General features: G+C 38.8%; 2 protein-coding genes across 2 annotated transcripts; one reads left to right on the plus strand and one right to left on the minus strand.

Annotated features, from left to right (window-relative positions):
* The first annotated feature begins 4474 nt into the window (after positions 1-4474).
* Positions 4475-13924, plus strand: mier3b (mesoderm induction early response 1, family member 3 b). Its single transcript, XM_018669447.2, has 13 exons — positions 4475-4558; positions 5396-5420; positions 5735-5880; positions 6373-6495; positions 6624-6747; positions 7635-7708; positions 7863-7935; positions 8080-8228; positions 8429-8510; positions 10045-10139; positions 10245-10372; positions 10504-10658; positions 10811-13924. The coding sequence occupies exons 1-13, from the start codon at positions 4550-4552 to the stop codon at positions 11284-11286; spliced, it is 1659 nt and encodes a 552-aa protein (XP_018524963.1). The 5' UTR covers positions 4475-4549; the 3' UTR covers positions 11287-13924.
* elac1 (elaC ribonuclease Z 1) lies at positions 13767-17388 on the minus strand. The gene is given in 6 exon segments (XM_018669448.2): positions 13767-15122; positions 15124-15377; positions 15811-16021; positions 16262-16320; positions 16578-16784; positions 17013-17388. Coding segments are annotated over 6 exon segments (1113 nt in total). The 5' UTR covers positions 17170-17388; the 3' UTR covers positions 13767-14897.
* Between the last annotated feature and the right edge of the window lie 106 nt (positions 17389-17494).

Genomic DNA, 17494 nt, shown 5'->3' on the forward strand with positions numbered 1-17494 from the left:
CACTCAGGTATCCAAAAAGAGGAGCAGGAGATGTTTGTGCCTGAGCCTCTGCGCTTCAATACCTGTTTTCTGACTGTGGCACATGTCTAGAAATCATGTGTAATGCACAAGTACATGGCTTTAAATGTCACTGAACAAATGAATGAATGTGTGCAACACAGTACATTTGCAAAGGGATTACAGCACGTCAAGGATGTTATGAAACACACAATAATTCATGCTTCTCTCCCCCATGTCCACGATAGGTGTCTGTGATATCTTCTTCTCAGAGTATCTTACAGTAAACATGCTAATGTCTGAGTTAAATGTGAGGAGTGTGACTTGCATTATCAAAGATCTTCTAACATTTTGATGATGTGATTTAATGCCTTGTTGCAACAACTTGATAAAGATAGATTTTTTAAAAATCCCTATCCTTTATTCTTCCTTATAAAAAATAGAAATTTGTAGGTGCATTGCTGTATCTCTTGGTGAAACCCCCATTCACCATAGCAGCTTGCTTTTGTTGCTCATCAATAATGTAAACTTAAAAATGGATTCATGCACACAAGAAATCATTGTTGCTCAAGCTGAATTTACATTACAGCTACCAATTATTTACGTCCATCTACACGTCATAGTGTAATATAAATCTAGATATGTGCAATCACTTTTCTAGGGTTTTCATGGAAATTGCATTATCCTACAAAGAATACAACTGCATGTTTATATTACTCATCAGTAACATAAACTTCAAAATGGCAAAGTCCTTCAGAAAGGTTTGTTGACTCCTTATAGGGCTTGCTCTGCAGCTGGTTACTGCTTAGTGAGTCGCGTATGGGGATAAATACTGTACTTGTAAACACATACAAAATCTGTGTCAGTGCACATGTTGGAGTTTTACATGATTCACCCAACACAACAGGCAGTTGGTGTTCTCACAGTCATTGTCGCAGCCTGACTGAGGGTGGTGTTTGGAACACAGGGGGCATGGAAAATGCTAAAGCTGAGTCATGAAGAACCCAAAGCTGTCACATATTGCCACCTGGTGGTTTGTATACTTTATAGAGGATCCATATGAAATTGTTTAGGAGTGCATTCTCAGTTGTCAGTTTATCAGGTACACCTTTGTGCTGACAGTGTGGGGTCCCTTTACATTTTCATTGCATTAGATATGGGTCGTACAAGTGTGTAACTGTGTTAAAGTAAAAGAAAGAAAGAAAGGAAGAAAGAAAGAAAGAAAAACTTCTCCACTGTGATTGTTGCATGTGTTCAGTTTTTATCAGATGTCTAGCTTGAGACATTATCAGCAGTTCAACTTCTTATGAGTACACTTGATATCGTCCATTATCCAGTCTTAGGGTGCACAAAGACCGTGAATTCCCTCATACTTAAAAGTCTTTTACCACCAGAGTCTTCACAACAATGTCACAATGTAACAAGTTTCCACCTCCTTACATGTGCAGGGATACAGGGTTAAACAATGCTTTACTCAGGTTCTGACACCATCAGCTATGAATATCAACATTACTAAATATTTCAGACTTATGCTTCACTCAGTGCAGTACCCTCCAGTGACGTACTACACAAATTATGATCAGTAAATACGCAGCTGATGTCCATTTGGCATGAAATATAATTGATAATTATGAGGAAGTTATTAGTGTTACAATGTCTTTTCTGCCCTGCAGTCCCTCGAATGCCACATCAGCTGAGTGGGCAGTTGCTGGACAATTGCAAAACCAGTGTAGGTGTGGGCCAGTGTTAATCAGCAGCATCCGTTTTATACTATAACAATGGATTTGTGACCCTTTGTCACCCGCCTCTCCATAATCTACGTCAGAGGATAACTTGTTGACCTGACAATTTCACTCATTAGGTGAGGGCCCACGTCTTTTTCCCGACTGCATTGTTCTGTAAAAGAAGGCTTCAAGTGGGCTTTCAAATGATTATGGTAATCATAAATTAGCTGCAGAGAAACGAGGGGAGAGAGGCAGAGAGATAGTGATGGCTGCTCCTATTTTACACTAGTATATGAGAACATGTATAACAGTATAAGGGTGCCACTACTAGAGATGAAGAAGAAAAAACAATACTTTTATTGGGGCAGCCATTCAACTTAGATATTAAAGGTTTGTACTGTATATGTTTGGAACGGTTGTTTAACTTCATTCTACTTGTTTAGGCTCCTTATTATGGTCCAGTTTAGCTCAGGTAAGAAGTTAACAGATGTGGCCTGTAGAGAGATGTGCTTCTGAACTCTCTGCACATAGTGACTCATTTGTTTGCAGAGTCCTCCAAAGGAAGCCCACGCTGCCCTTCCTACGCCTTTCGGGGGACTCTGTTTTCCAAACACAGAAGTGTTTACTTGCAGTGACACGTTTACAAAAAAGAGAGAGATCTCAGTGACAAATTAAATTGGACCAATATGTAAACAACAATAACCTGTGACTCTTAGTTTAACTGAAGAGTTTGACACCCACCGCTTGAAACCTGTGAGTCAGCATGGCTAATAGTTATACTGTATGTTCTGTCTAGACCATATCACTAAATAAAGATGTATTTATACAAAAAGCGCCTATAGATTCAACAATACCATTTGCAATGTTTATGATTTTGTATGTTAATGTATACACTAGTGTGGCTGGTTTTGGATGTGAATTTTTATATGTGTCTGTTTGAAGTTTTTAGTCAAACATGACAAATTTAATTACAACTCACCAAATGTGGCATTCAGACTAGTGCAGGCACAGTCAAGCCATCAGACCTTCTTCTACAACTAATGTGAATACTACAATGTAAGGTCCCACAAATATCATTCTAGTCTGGCAATAGGTCTCAACTTACTTTTTGCATTACAGCTGAATGTCTAAACTGGAAAAACAGAAAATGTACTTAAATAAACCACAATGATGTTCCCTGCACAGTAAAACCTCCAACTGCCTGTCACATGTGAAACTTTTCTTTTTTCACAGCACAAGCTCAAACAAATATGACCTGATGACACAGCCAAAACACATGGATAACAGTTCTGGTTATGCTGCAGGAAGGACGCCCACCTCCCTGCATCTGGATGAGCCAGGAAACAATTTATCATCGACCTCTTGTACACAAACATCTGCAGATATCCTGGAAGTAGCAGCCAGTGCAGGACCTGTCTTGAACTAGTAGTAATCTGCCCACGTGTCTTCAACCTCTGCTGCTCACAGTGTAACACTGAGGGACTATTTCAATGGCCTGATATATATATATATATATATTTTACATCCATTGCAACTGGGGCCTTAATTGGATCCTTTAGGTCTGCCTTCCCAAGCGGTTTACCGATGTTTCTATAAGATAAAATATGACAAGATGTTACACTGTCATCCAAAACAGAAAGGGAGGGAGGAGTGTGGATGTCAGTGGAGTGAGCTGCCATACTTCTGAAGTGTAATTTTGCCATCTGGTGGCCTGTATACTAAACAAATTATCCCTGCAGGCTTTTTCATTTTCACATTTTTATTCCTGTACACAATTGTTCAGTATTTAGCCAAAAACATTAGTTCAACCCTTGCCTTAAAGGGATAGTTCAGATTTACATGAAGTATAACTGTATGAGTTACTCACTAGTGAATTCAATGGATGCAAATTTGCTTTGGCCCAAGATGGAGGAATGCAGCAAGCCAACAGATTTTAAGGCAGAAATGAAAAGAACAACAAAGAGTGTCAGTACATTTAAATATTTTTAATTTCCCACAACCAAATGCAATATATTTCCAGCTAAGCTGTTTATTCAATATTAGATTAACCAGTACTGTTTTGGTCTTTAAACCAACAAGTTTACAATATGCAGGCATTTGAATAAAATAGAAAGACTATTGTCACAATTTTAGAAAACTTTAGGCTTAGGCTATTGTGTTTAAGCAAAGCAATTTTTTTCTCTCTCTCACAAATACGTAGCTTGTGGTTATAGCTGTTACCCTGCGATATTGTCTAGGTTATTTGTCACTTTCCTTATTTTCTTAAAAGACATGGCACAGTTTAGTTTTATAGTATTAGTAGGCCATAAGAGTAATGGACCAGATGTGGAAAATGACAGGTACACAGCTTAAACAAAATGACACAACAAATTGCTATCTTATGGAATGGTACAACTAAAAACCTCACTACTCCCACTTGAAGGCACTGTGGCCACGATTAAATGCAACATATAGTGACTAAATGTTAATGCTGGTGACACAGAGCTTTAAAATGCTACAGCTACTACAGCTGAGATAAACAGGAGAACAGGATATCAGCTGGGTCATTTCTAGGAATGTTCTGGCAAATTTTCATTGTGTGAGATATATACAGACTCAACGCCATATTATTAATACATGTTGTATATGTGCTGGCGATGTGATTTCTATATTTGTGTATTTTTTATTTTCACACCGTGGATTTACCATGTATCAATGATTACCGTTAGTCTGATCAGTGGTTGGTTTGAACGGCGTCACGACTAGAACGGTCACCTGGATCTCTGATTGGCTCAGAGCGTTGATCCGGGTACTGCGCTAGAACGAGCCCATTAGCTAAAGGTACCAATATGGCGGAGGTAAGAGGGAAAACAGGGGAGAAGCAATCGATCTTAAATCGATATTTTTAAAATTTGTGTGTGGTATTTTTCATTTTTATGTTATCGATTGAAGAAACAATGCCTTTTTGCCTTCTATATAGCGTGTTTCGTAGCGATAAATGTCATTTCTATTTCTCTAAAATATGCTTGAATGTCTGGACTGATCCTTCACTACAAGGCCGCTGCGCCTTCGCTCTCTCAGCTGCTTTGGTGTAGCGGCTGTGTAAATTGATACGTAAATTTAACGTTAGCTTGCTGGTTAAAGGAAATAACAGATTATGCCGCGTTTGTGATGAATGGAAATTTATTTTTTCTGTTTAGGCTGAATTAGCGACACTTATATTGTTAAAATTATCCAACTCTGTCGATTGCAGTGCCGCGCAAACGAAATTTGTGTTTACATTTTTCGATGGATAATGTTAACAGTAGGCTTTGGGGTTAGCTTTCTGGCTAGCTAACTGTTACAGGAGCCGACACTGTAAAGTCGTGTTGTGTCCCTGAAGATATATCTCTGTTTTGACTCCGATCGTGTACCGCGAAAGGAATCCTTTTAATTCCGGGTTTTAAAACTGCATTTAGCTCACAGTCGTCCCCGGTGTGTAGCATTCAGTCGCGATTAACGCTGCATTAGCCACCTATTACAGGTAACGTTAACGGTAAACACAGCTTTCCTGCCCAACTATTTTCGGTGGCTTAAAAAATTAACTCTTCCGACTTCGTCTGATTTTGATATCTCATGTGAAAGCGCCCACATAACAGTTGAACGTCTGTTTCAACCGCTGCATCAATTTATGCTCTCGTTTTATTCTTTTGCAGGCTTCCCTAGGGAGTTCAAGTCCAGGTAAGAAACCTCCGCCGTAAACTTGAGTAGTAGTGTCTTTTCTTCATGACCTACCTAATCAACTTTATTTGTATTTTGATGAAGAAATTTTGCATAGCATTGCATAACAGCAATATCAATATGAAATCATACTTTCTGTACATAGTAAAATGCATTATTTTGACCAAGAAAATGGCTTTGGAATTGACTAAATGCAATGGCAAAATAGTAACTATGTGAATTTCCCTTTTTAGTGTGGATTTATAATTTCCAGAGTAAATAAAAGCTAATTTTTGTGATTAAAAAATTTCTCTATCCTTCTTTCTTTCACTCAGTTGGCTCTTTATCATCAGAGGACCATGACTTTGACCCAACAGCAGAAATGTTAGTTCATGAGTACGATGATGAGAGGACTCTGGAGGAGGAGGAGTCTCTGGATGGAGGGAGAAATTTCAGCTCTGAGATTGCAGACCTGGAAAAGGTGAATTTCTAAATGCATGAAATGCCCCAAAACAGGATTTAACTATGAAATGAAATGAATGCTATGATTTTAAATAGTGAAATTTGCATTTGAGCATGTCTTCATAGTACAGTACATCTGTAGGTATTGAAACTATATTGTCACTGAAGAAAAATCCTTAATGTTGTAAGATTATGACACTTGCTGGTAGTGGACGTTTGTGGTGAATTAATAAAGGTTAACTGAGTTGAAGTACACATACATTCTGTCAGTGGCATTCAGAAGTTGTCTTATTATGCCAGTGAATCACTATGTTGTGACAGTTTAGATTTTGAAAAAAAGAATTTGCTATTTTACTTGAACAATTCTGAGCAGTACCTATAGAGCTGCAGTTAAGTGAAATGCACAAAATGTTTAAATCTGAACATGGTATTGTAATTTAGATCGCACAGGGGAAATGCATATTAAGTTTACTCAGTGTATGAAATACTTAGTTTTCCCCTCACCCACCAGGAGGGGAACATGCCTTTGGAGGAACTATTGGCCATTTATCGCTATGAGGCCTCAGCAGGCTCCAGTATAGACAGCTCCTCTGGAGACCTCACTGATGAGCTGCCTGACATGACTTTGGACAAGGTAAATATCTGCCATTATATTATCAACAAATAGACTCTATTAAAAACGATATGAAAAGAAAATGCATTTATCTACAATATGTAATTCAGATATTCTGTTGATAACCCTTTCTCTGTCTTTTTTCCTAGGAGGAAATCGCGAAAGACCTGCTGTCTGGAGACTATGAGGAGGAGACCCAGTCCTCAGCTGATGATCTTACTCCTTCAGTCACCTCCCATGAGGCCACTGATTTCTTTCCAAGAACACTTCGATGTAAGTGATGGGTTACAAGTTATTAAGTAAATATTAAGTAAATATTACTGCTCGCCGGTACCTGTGCAGGCGTAAATCTCGTAATGCAATACAATAAGTACAATTACCACATTCAAGACATTAATTCAGTGCCATACATCATGTAGTAACTCAAATGTACACACTTAACATTTGTAAATATGTAACATTTATATACTTTAACTTAACTCAATGTTTGTGAATTAGTCAACACATTTCATTTAGAACCACTCCAGCAATGTTAAACATTAACAAACATGCATTATATATTTGTTTTAAAAAAGTAGTTTAACACGGTTAAAGAAAAATGTTGGTTAATTTTTCTTGCACTCTCTCATAGGCAATGCACTAAGTGTTACGTTAAATTGAATGTGTTGACAATTCTTAAGTGTACATTTAAGTGGAGTTATGTGTCAAGTATTTTTATTGTAGGAGGAGCAATAGCAAGATCACCTAGTACAGTATCAAATCTGATCGAGTTGAACTTTATGAAAAGAATTACATCATTAATATTTTGGCAGATATTACAATTGCAATTTGAGGCATGGGTTTAGTGGTAATCTTTGAATTTAATTTTCATCAATCAAAACAACAACAACAAAAAGATGATGTGATTTTTGCCAGGGTCCATGACTTGTAGGCTGGAGCATCTCTTCTCACCACAATGCGTCATTTTTAACACCATATTACATAATACATTTATCAAAAAATGGTGCTCTTGTGATTTGGATTTAGTAATTTCGCTATATTGCGATTGTGATAATATTTGGATTAAGTGCTCAGCCCTATTTTGCACCCAGCCTGTGGCATGCCACTGGAATTCATTGTGTGAAAAGATATTTATCTGTTGTTGTTGTTCATTTTGTCAGCCAACGCTATCTCTGATGGTGATAAAGAGTCAGAGTGTGATGAAGATGGCCCAAGCCCAGAGGACTCCAGAAAGGTAAGACACACATAAGACACATTTCATTTTGGAACACAGTATGACAGGGAAAAATAAAGTTTACTTTGTGTTTTAAGTTGAATTTGTACTTGTTCGCTCTTGGGTTTAAATGTGATGCATATTGTGTTTTTTGTTTGATTTTTTTTTTTTTAAGGAGATAATGGTGGGAACACAATACCAAGCAGAGGTTCCTTCTTGCCTCTGTCACTACAAAGATGGGGAGAAAGGTGACTGTCACTTTTCTATTTTCAGCATGTGTGTCTAACATGTTCTTAATGTTTTTAATGTGATTGCTTATGGCGTTTGTACAGTAAAGGCAAGATAATATACGTAATGTGACTAATCTCACTGTAACATGCTTTTTGATGCAGTGTATGAAGATGAAGATGAGTTATTATGGAGCCCAGGTACATTGTCAGAAAACAAGGTTAGGAGTTTTCTGTCTGAAGTGTTGTCACGGACAACAGATGAAAAGACAGGATGTGACAAACCAGGGATGCACGTTCGAGACAATGAGCAGGTCAGTCATGTCTTTCTTTATCAGACTTTTCATGTTGTAATATAGTGATGAGCACAATATCAACAATGTATGTGAGCTTATGTAGTCAACAGAATTTCTCATTAGTTTATTTTATTGTATCCTACATGAATTTGGCTTCTTCACATTATTTCTGAGTTTTTCAGATTATTTTTCTTGACCACTGCACTCTTTCCTTATAGGCTTTGCATGAGCTTGTCAAGTGCAACTACAACACCCGTGAAGCACTAGAGAGATATTGCACCCGTGTAAAATCCTCCAAAGGTAAGCAGAGGAAACAGGGATCTACATCTGCTATATGAAACTGTCATTCTTGACATCAGACAAATGTCCTTAGTACTTAGATCACAGTTAATGCACTGTGAGCTGCCAATGTTATCAAAAAGAATGATTACATTTTGTGAGAATTCTGTAAATCTTAATTTTTATGTGTGGCACAGATGATAATTGATGCAACACAGCAGAAATGGCCGAATAAGATTCTCTAGGGATATTATGTGTAGATTTATTGTGCCAGCTAGACTACCTATAATTACAGAGAAAAATGCTTTAAGCAACTATATATGCACTGGCAGAAAAGTTTCCAAAGGTCTTGCAAACACACAATAAAACACTCAAACAGAGTAGGCTTTGATCTAGGCCTAATAATCTGCATTACTTGACAGTCAACATTTAGAAGATGGGTAAAGTTTAGGGGGATTTTCCAAAATCAGTATTTATCCTTCTGTTGAATCCCAGCAAGCGTCAGGCCCATCCTGGGACTCGTTATCAGGATTTGCCAGTTGCACAGGAGTAGGCAGATGGAGAGGGCGGGGTTTTTATTTCACCTTCTTTATTAAGAATTATCCTATCAAAGCATATCTTAAGGGGAAGGAAAAAATCAAATGCAAGTAAAATACATTTATATAGGAATATTTATGTTCAGAAAAGTTTAATGTGACACGTATATGACATCAACCTCATTCAGTGCTGCAGTGTAACATGGAGTCTAATTGTTTTCTTTCTAATTTTAGATTATTTCTGTTTGGATCACAGTAATGTAAATCTCTTAATCTGATACATAATAGGTCGATAGTAATATGACTCAAGTCTAAACCAGAGTTCACTTTAGTGAATGGCCGGTATTGCTGTTAATATTCCGGAATTCCAGCCATGTAGAACAACCACTGGACACAAGTTTTGAATAGCCATATAATGGCCTACATTTAAACAACAATACAACATAAAAAATATTATCCTACAAATGTTTTTATAATTAGAATTAATCAGCATGACTGAATTGGATGTCTGATTTAGCACAACCCCTGACACATCAGGGTTGTGCTAAATGCTAATATATTTATTAGCATATATTTTGTCATTTACACCCCAAAACTAGGGGACTGTATAATCTGTCTCTTAATAATCCCACAGTAACTTGTGACAGTCTGTGTACATTCCCTAACATTGCTTTGTTTTTTGTCATGATAAGAGGTTCCTCTGTCTCACCTTTGATGACATCTGTATTCTATTCAGCGTTTGATTTTTTTCACTGCCATACTATTGGTGGATGACCCTTTATTTCCTCTAACATTGTAATTATTTGATCACACCTGTACAGCCTTTTGCATGCAAATGTGCACTCTCATTAGCATGCAACGACGTGTACTGATGCTCATGGTGAATTTTATGTGATGTGATGATTAAAATCCACTCTCTACTGAACTGAATTTTCTTGGTGGGGTTAAATTTTCGTTTACATATGGATCACTTGATTATGCACCAGCAATTTATAAAACTTTTTCTGCTTTCATTTCAGAAAAATCGCCTCTATGGTCAGAAGAGGAATGCAAGAACTTTGAACACGCACTACAGATGTATGACAAGAATTTTCACCTCATACAGAAACACAAAGTGAGTCGAAATGATATATTAAACAGGCATGGAAAGATGTGCATACATGCATATAAAATTGTGAAAGTTACTCATTCCTTTATGTTACTTTTTTATTCCTCTTAGGTCACAACACGAACAGTAGCAGAATGTGTGGCATTTTATTACATGTGGAAAAAGTCGGAGCGCTTTGACCTCTTTGTGCAGCAGAATCGGTTTGGGAAGAAAAAATACAGCAGCTATCCTGGTGTAACGTAAGTGGCGCTGTATATATTTGCATTGCATTAGTGTTTTTGGTTGTGTTTAACACAATGAACTTTGAAAAAAGTGTGCAGTTTGGAAGAAACAAACCCACTTACAATTAAAAATGTTTCTTTGTGTTCAGTGACCTGATGGACAGGCTGGTGGATGAAGCAGAGGGACTGGCGGTGGACAGTTCCTCCTCTGTGTGTTCAGGAACAGGTGGAGGAGGAAGGCTGGAGACTACAACAGACCAACAGCTCAGCCTACTCAACTCCATCACTGCCAGCGACCTCACAGGTCAGTAATGGGACTCAATAGCATCATGGACAATTATTGTATTCATTTTCCTAATTTGTTAATTGTTTTCTCCCTGCAATCCACATTTCTTGCAGAATTGCTCATTGCTTTCAATTACCCAGTGTAAATTTAGTTTCCTGTCTTTCTAGCAGCTTTGAGTAACAGTGTAGCCACAGTGTGCAGCCCTGCAGAGGTTAGTTGCCTGGACTCCTACAGCTTTCCTCCACTGGAAAGTCTCCATCGCGGGTCCCTGAACCACGACGAATCCCTTGGGTTCCCTTCCAACGGTGCAGAACCCGACTGCCTCAACATGCTTGACGCTGGCTTCTACCACTCTGACCTGGGCCAGCTAGGAGGAGTGTGCGTCAACAAGGACTGCGAGCGGCCCTCCAAGAGACTCAAGATGGCGCTGCCTGACTCCTTTATCAATGACGTGTCTGTGGGTAACCTTGGAGTGGACTTCGAAGCGCGACGGACAACAACGCACCACCACCGAATTACCGGCACCAAAATGGCAGTGTCTGTCACAGACTTTGGGAGCTTGGCTGGTAGCGGTGAGCCCAACGGGTTTCTGGGAGCACATGCACGGCACCACACACAGCACACTGCAGCACTTCAGTCAGAGTGATCTTCCTCTTCCTCCCTTGTTCTTCCCTTTTGAAACACCTTTTCCTGCTTGTACATAAGACTGACCTCACTGGAGAATTCGATTTGTTTAAATTCTATTATATATATATATATATCTATATATATGTATATGAATATACTTTTTTGTTTTCATTTTTTGTGTAATATGACATCAGTGATGTCTATCATATAGAACTAAAATCTTGATTTCTCTCAAGAGTTTATATAGCCATTTATTTTATTTCATTTTTTTGTGGTCTTGAGATGTGTAACGTCCATGTACAGTGGGGCCCAGAGGCTGCAGTAGGAGAGTTGTGTATCTTCCTCTTTCACATCTACACACACAACATCTTCAGAGCTACACTATGTTATCCTGCCATTCTTTTCAGTTGCCAAAACTGGCTTAGTTTTCTGCCTATAGTATTTAGTTGCCTGTCTTTGTTGTTTGAAGTGGTACTTTTTTTTAATTAGTGTTTGGTTTACAGGTACTTTTTAGTAACCAGACTAGTGCAAATGGTTTTATTTGTCTCCAAATAAACCTGGCTAGATATTGTATGAAGAGCAACACTAGCATGGAGATTAGGTTGAAGACCAGGAAGTGTTGTGGCTTCCAATTTGGTTTTCTTCTCCTTTTTATTTTCTCCTGTGGAAGCTTGTCTTTAGCTTGTTTGCTTGTTTACTTTAACACTGTTCAAAGTGGCCAAACTGGAACATTTGAATGTTTGCTACAGTTCATTTGATCCCAAATAGTCATACCCGAATCATAGTCCCTGATGCATATTTTTTTCTATAACATTTTTAAACAGGTGATGAAGCATACCTGTGCAGAGTAACATGATTGACGTCACCTTGATTTACTGTTGTATGAAGTCGTTTTTTTGTTGTTGTTTTTTTTTTTTTAAATCCTACTTCTTTATAGGAGGCTATCAGTGAGACAACAGCAATATTGCAATGCAAAGATATCGGTGGGGTTAATAGCCATTTAAACGTACATCAATAGGCACAGTAAAGTATGTATTTATTGCATTTACTTTTACCATTGTGAGATTTTGTTTAATCCTTTGAGCTCATGCTTTCACTCACGCCACTCTTAGGCAAGTGTATATCCTTTAGTTTAATGTTCTAGATGTTAGAATGTGTTCCTAAATCAAGTAGCACCATTTTCAGACCACTTAACAAGCTTAGGTTATCCTGCTAGCAGTATTAGCTCTTTATTTAAAGCCGCTCTGATTTTGTTTTCAACCTCTGCCTAACCTGTACTGAGTAGAGAATGCCTCGTATGATCTGGTCGACAATTTCTTGGAGTGTAGTAGCAGAAAAGGAGCCGTTATATCCTGACTTGAGTCCATAATTGTGAACTGTAACATGTTTAGCGGGTCATCGTCAGTTGATTGGATGCAGTAGTAGTGTTTACTTAATTTATCTATGCATTGTGCTATGAATAATTAGTTTGTTTCAGGGGTTCATCATGTTTGTCGTGTCCATAGATCTAGTGTTTCACCATTATGTGTACAGACAGGATTCATGCCTCTAAATCAGTTAAGTTTGATCAAGTAATTCAGTTTCCAAGCCCAGCATCAGAGAAGATATCCACTTCTGCGTTTCATGTAAATAATTAGCAAATAGCCTTTAAAAAGTCTATTAACTGACCTCTTACACTTGTGAATCTGTGTTGATACAAAGGTTTTAATTTGATTCCTTGTCAAAAAGGCAATAATTTGTAGATATGTACAGATATTTTGAGTTTTACATTTTACCGGTTGACTTGGTGTTGATTTTTTTTTTTTTTCTCTCTCTTTGGAAAGTCATGATACCCAGACACCGGGGACAGCTGAAAACCACGCATGCCAGCTGTGTCTGTTTCTCAAGTGTACCACTGAAAACGGCTTTACCTGAAGACGTATTGATATTACTCAGTGTTGCAATTTTGCATTCGAAACTTGCAGCCATGTGTAAAAGACGCTCATCTTTCTTTCCTCAAAAGAAAATCTTTTTACATGTTGTCGTCTATATTTGTCTTGATGGTAAAGGGATGGCTGCTGCTCTAAGTATGTGGAGAGCTAGTTTCTCTTTTAATGCAATGTGCATAATGCAGTAGGTCCTCCAAGCTCTTCTAGCTTTAGCAGTGCAGTGATATTTATTTCACCTGTGGTTTGTACAAAGACTCAGAAAAACTGTCAGAATGTAAAGGCCATTAAGTAGTAGAAGTAGGTTTTTCACCACCCTGTGAACTCTCGAAAATGTGATATTTTATTGATATCTCTGGTATGAGACTTGTGTGTGCAAGCAAGCACTAAACAAATTTATTTTATATTTTGTATTGTGTTTTGAAGTTTCAAAAGGAAAAAAAAAACTATAACAGTTGTTGTTTTGAAAAAGAAAACTCTCAAGTCCTTTGATGAAAACAAAAACACCTTTGTGAATAAAAACCTACAAAACTTAAAAATGTATATCCAGAAATATAGACAATCAAAAACTTCATTATGAGAAATGTTCAAGAAGCTATCTTTATTGTTTATAAGAATTGTACATAAACATTGAGTTGTTTTTTTTTCTTTTGTTAAACATTATTTTGTATTTTCTGTTGTACTTTAATACCTTGTGTACAGATCCAGAAATAAAGCTCTGGAAAAGGTTCAGAGATCATCGCATGCCCTTCATTTAAAATTACACAGAAGCTGTGAAAAGATATAAGCTGATTCATATAGAAAGATTGTGGTTTTAGTGTCAGATTACAGCGTGTGTTGACATTACAAAACTGACAGAAATGACTCGTAAGATTGAAACCTATGACATAACTATTCATGCAATTTAACTTGGGTAATTTCTAGTATTTAAATTAAAATTTTGGTCCTTCTTCACTGGAGAATCACGAACCAATGTGGTAAAATGATAAAACAACTGGCTACGCATATCTCCTTCATTTGTCATTTAACTTGACAGTCATTCTAACTGTGGAAATAGCAGTTGAAAAAAATGCAGTAAGCTCAAGGTCCACTTTCTTGCTCTGGAGTCTATTTTGAAGTTATTACAAAGTCCTCATCGGCAGTGGGAGTTTCTGAGCCTCACTTGGGCATCGCATCTAAGTTAGCATTAAAGTTAAGCTTGGTAGTCAGTATCATCTGCTGATGAATACCACATGAGACACTTGGAAGCCAGGGCAAGCAAGTACATGAACCTTGAGCAGATATTATTTAACCAACTGTTGTTTCCAAGGCCAAGCATGAATTCATGAAACTTTAAAGTCAACATGGGCAACAATGTAAAATGTTAACATCTACATTTCCATGGCAGCTAAGCAAACTCCAGCTGCTGATGAAGACTGTGATATGGTCAAAAGCTCCTGAACAAGCAAATAAGTGGTAAGTTGAGATTTTTTTTTGTCAGTCTACTTGTCATGTTTGACTAATTAAAGGTTTGTTGATAACAGTCAACTGGATAAAAAGTAAAGGAAATGCAGAGAGAAAAACCTAGTCCAAATTCCAAATCACAATATGTGATGACATTGTATACATACTGGAATATTTAAATTTTAAATGGAAATTTGACCATTTAACAGAAGTAACTGTCAAGCTAAATGTCTGCTTGTAGGTGCTAAGAACTGCTTGTTCATTACCTTGGTCTTCGGAGGGGAATGGTCAGAGTCAGAAAGTCCTCAGCCAGAGTCACTTCCACACCACTGTCCTGCAGAGCTTCCTCAGCCTGTCTCTTGAGCTCTGAGATGTTGTCCTCGTCTCCTTCTGTCTGCAGGGAGCTGGGTTTGTACCTCTGACTGAAGTGGTATAGCACTAACCTCTGCGCACCGCAAGCCCGAGCCACTGCCGCTGCCATCTCAGGCTGTACTATGTCCATGGTCCACTGCTTTCTCTCGGTGATCGTTGCCCAGAGTCGCCTCATGAACTAGAATGTCCGCCCCTCTGCACAAACTCAGTGGTCCTTCCCCAAGAACTGAGCTACAGTCCCCTAAAATGCAGACTTTCCTCCCTGGGATGGTTTCTTCCAGCACCTCACTAGGCAGCACCACACGCCCGCTTTCCAAGGTTATGGTCTCTCCAGCTTTGAGACGGCCATAGAGAGGCCCCGGTTTCAGGCCTGAGTGACACAAAATTGGACCAGTCACACATACATCATTTGGAGGACACTTTTCTCCCTGAAATAGTCTGAGCGACCATCATGAATTTAGACTCCAGAAGTACAAGACTTTCAAATTATTCCCCACAGAATCAGAATTAATTCAGTGAAATAAAACTATACAGTTCCCTACTATAAAATGAATGCTAAACATGCACACAATTTACATCTTTGTCTTTCCTTTGAACAATTTAACTTAATACTTTAAAATGCTTTTTTTTTTTAACAAGAAAACAAAAAATGGCAAGGACTCTTAACTCCACCTCAAACCACCTCCACCGCCAACATGTAACTGCTGCTGAACAGGGGTGAACTTTTCCTTTGCCCGTCTCTCTTTGCAAATAGTCCAATTTAAAAAAACAGAAGGATCAAAAGGACACACAGTGATTTTTACCCAGTTCCTTCAGTAGTTCAGTTTTCAGTCGTCCAGGGCGATCATGCTCCTGAATGCAAAAACCAAACGAGGGGACGCGATGGAACAATCTGAAGGCTTTGACTACAAACTTCTTGTCCTCAAAGAGGAGGTAACAGTCACTGGAGACATCCAGTGAGATTGTCCTGCCTGGTCGCTCCTGTGGGTGCAGAGGACCGCACTCTGCGGTCATCTGGAGAGAGAAAAATCCCATTAGTAAAAACAACACATAATAGCAAAGATAATGGGTCCTGTGTGGTCTAAGAAAACCTCTTTTGGGCTTACAAAAATCTTTCAAAACCTGTCAAACTAATTGAAAAACATTAGTGGAAGTCAAAATGAATATAATATGGATTTCTTTAGTTCCCTGAGAAGCTCATATTGGACATGTTGAGTTGCATGTGATGAAAAAACGCCACAACCAGTCACATACCTCCAGACTGAGCTGTCCCTCCTCTGGACTCTGCTCAGGTGTGGGCTCCAGCTCATGCACTACAACAACAAACATAGTATAGGTAACAGATAAATAAATAAATGAGTAAAATAGGCTGTAGGTGGTAATACTGGGGTACAATATAGCAAATTAAGAAAGCTTATATTTAAAGACATATAGACACCAGACACGTCAGGGCATACAGCTATGATTTTCTATTGTAATATTGTAATATTGTAGAACATCTGTTTCCTAGAGAACTCTGTAACATATACAGCATTTATATTAGAGTTCAGTCTGTATATTTGGGACCTGCCTGCGTAAGGGAAGAGCAGCTGTGACCCAGAGAGGCCAAGTGTCACCCTGAGAAAGTGTCGGAGGCCCCGGGGCCCATATATGTCCACACAGTTCAGGTTCTTCTCTGGGTCAGGGTTGGTGTTGAGACTCACAGTGCAGAGCAGACCAGGCAGACCAAACAGGTGATCTCCATGTAAGTGGGAGATGAAAACCTTGGTGATTCGGCCTGGGTAGAAAACATGACATATTATTTCACACTACAGGTGTGAAAATGAAAATGTTGAGAGGGCAGGAGACAGGTTATCTTAACGGATTATGGCTGAATAAAGCTAAATAAAATGGAGTAGAAGTAGAAATGTTTAATGTTTATTCAACGTTGGTTTTCGTGTACTTTACGTCTCTATTTCAGAAAGTGAGAGGCAGGTTGCACGAGGAGCTCCAGTGACTCACTCACCGGCTCTGAGCTGGCTCCTCATCAGTTGGGTCTGGGTTCCCTCTCCGCAGTCAAACAACCAGCACTCCCCCTCCGTCCGCAGCACCAGAGCCGAGGCACCGCGGTGAGGAGACGGGTAGGCCGAGCCGGTCCCGAGAAAAGTCATATCCATGGTCATTCCCCCAAGGGTTACACGAAAACTGGTAGAAACTGTCTAAAACTGACCACCACACTGTAGCAGCATGCCATGCTCCCTGTCAACCATAGACTATATAGAAAGTAGCCACCATGATGTCACCCAGTAGTTTGTGAACTGCCGTTTTGAAGCATGGATGTATTATTAGAGCTGGATACCGGAGCGAAAATGGCGCCCCTTCAGTCCGGTCAGAGTTGCTCCCATACGGAATATGCCGAAAAGGTTTCTGGCTTCTGGGTTTACTTCCGCGTCATGCGGCCCACTGAATATGCGCAGTAGCGTTACTTCCGTCATGCCTCTGAGCTAC

This window comes from Lates calcarifer, linkage group LG13 (genome assembly GCF_001640805.2).
Source record: "Lates calcarifer isolate ASB-BC8 linkage group LG13, TLL_Latcal_v3, whole genome shotgun sequence".
NCBI classification, from domain to species: domain Eukaryota; kingdom Metazoa; phylum Chordata; class Actinopteri; family Centropomidae; genus Lates; species Lates calcarifer.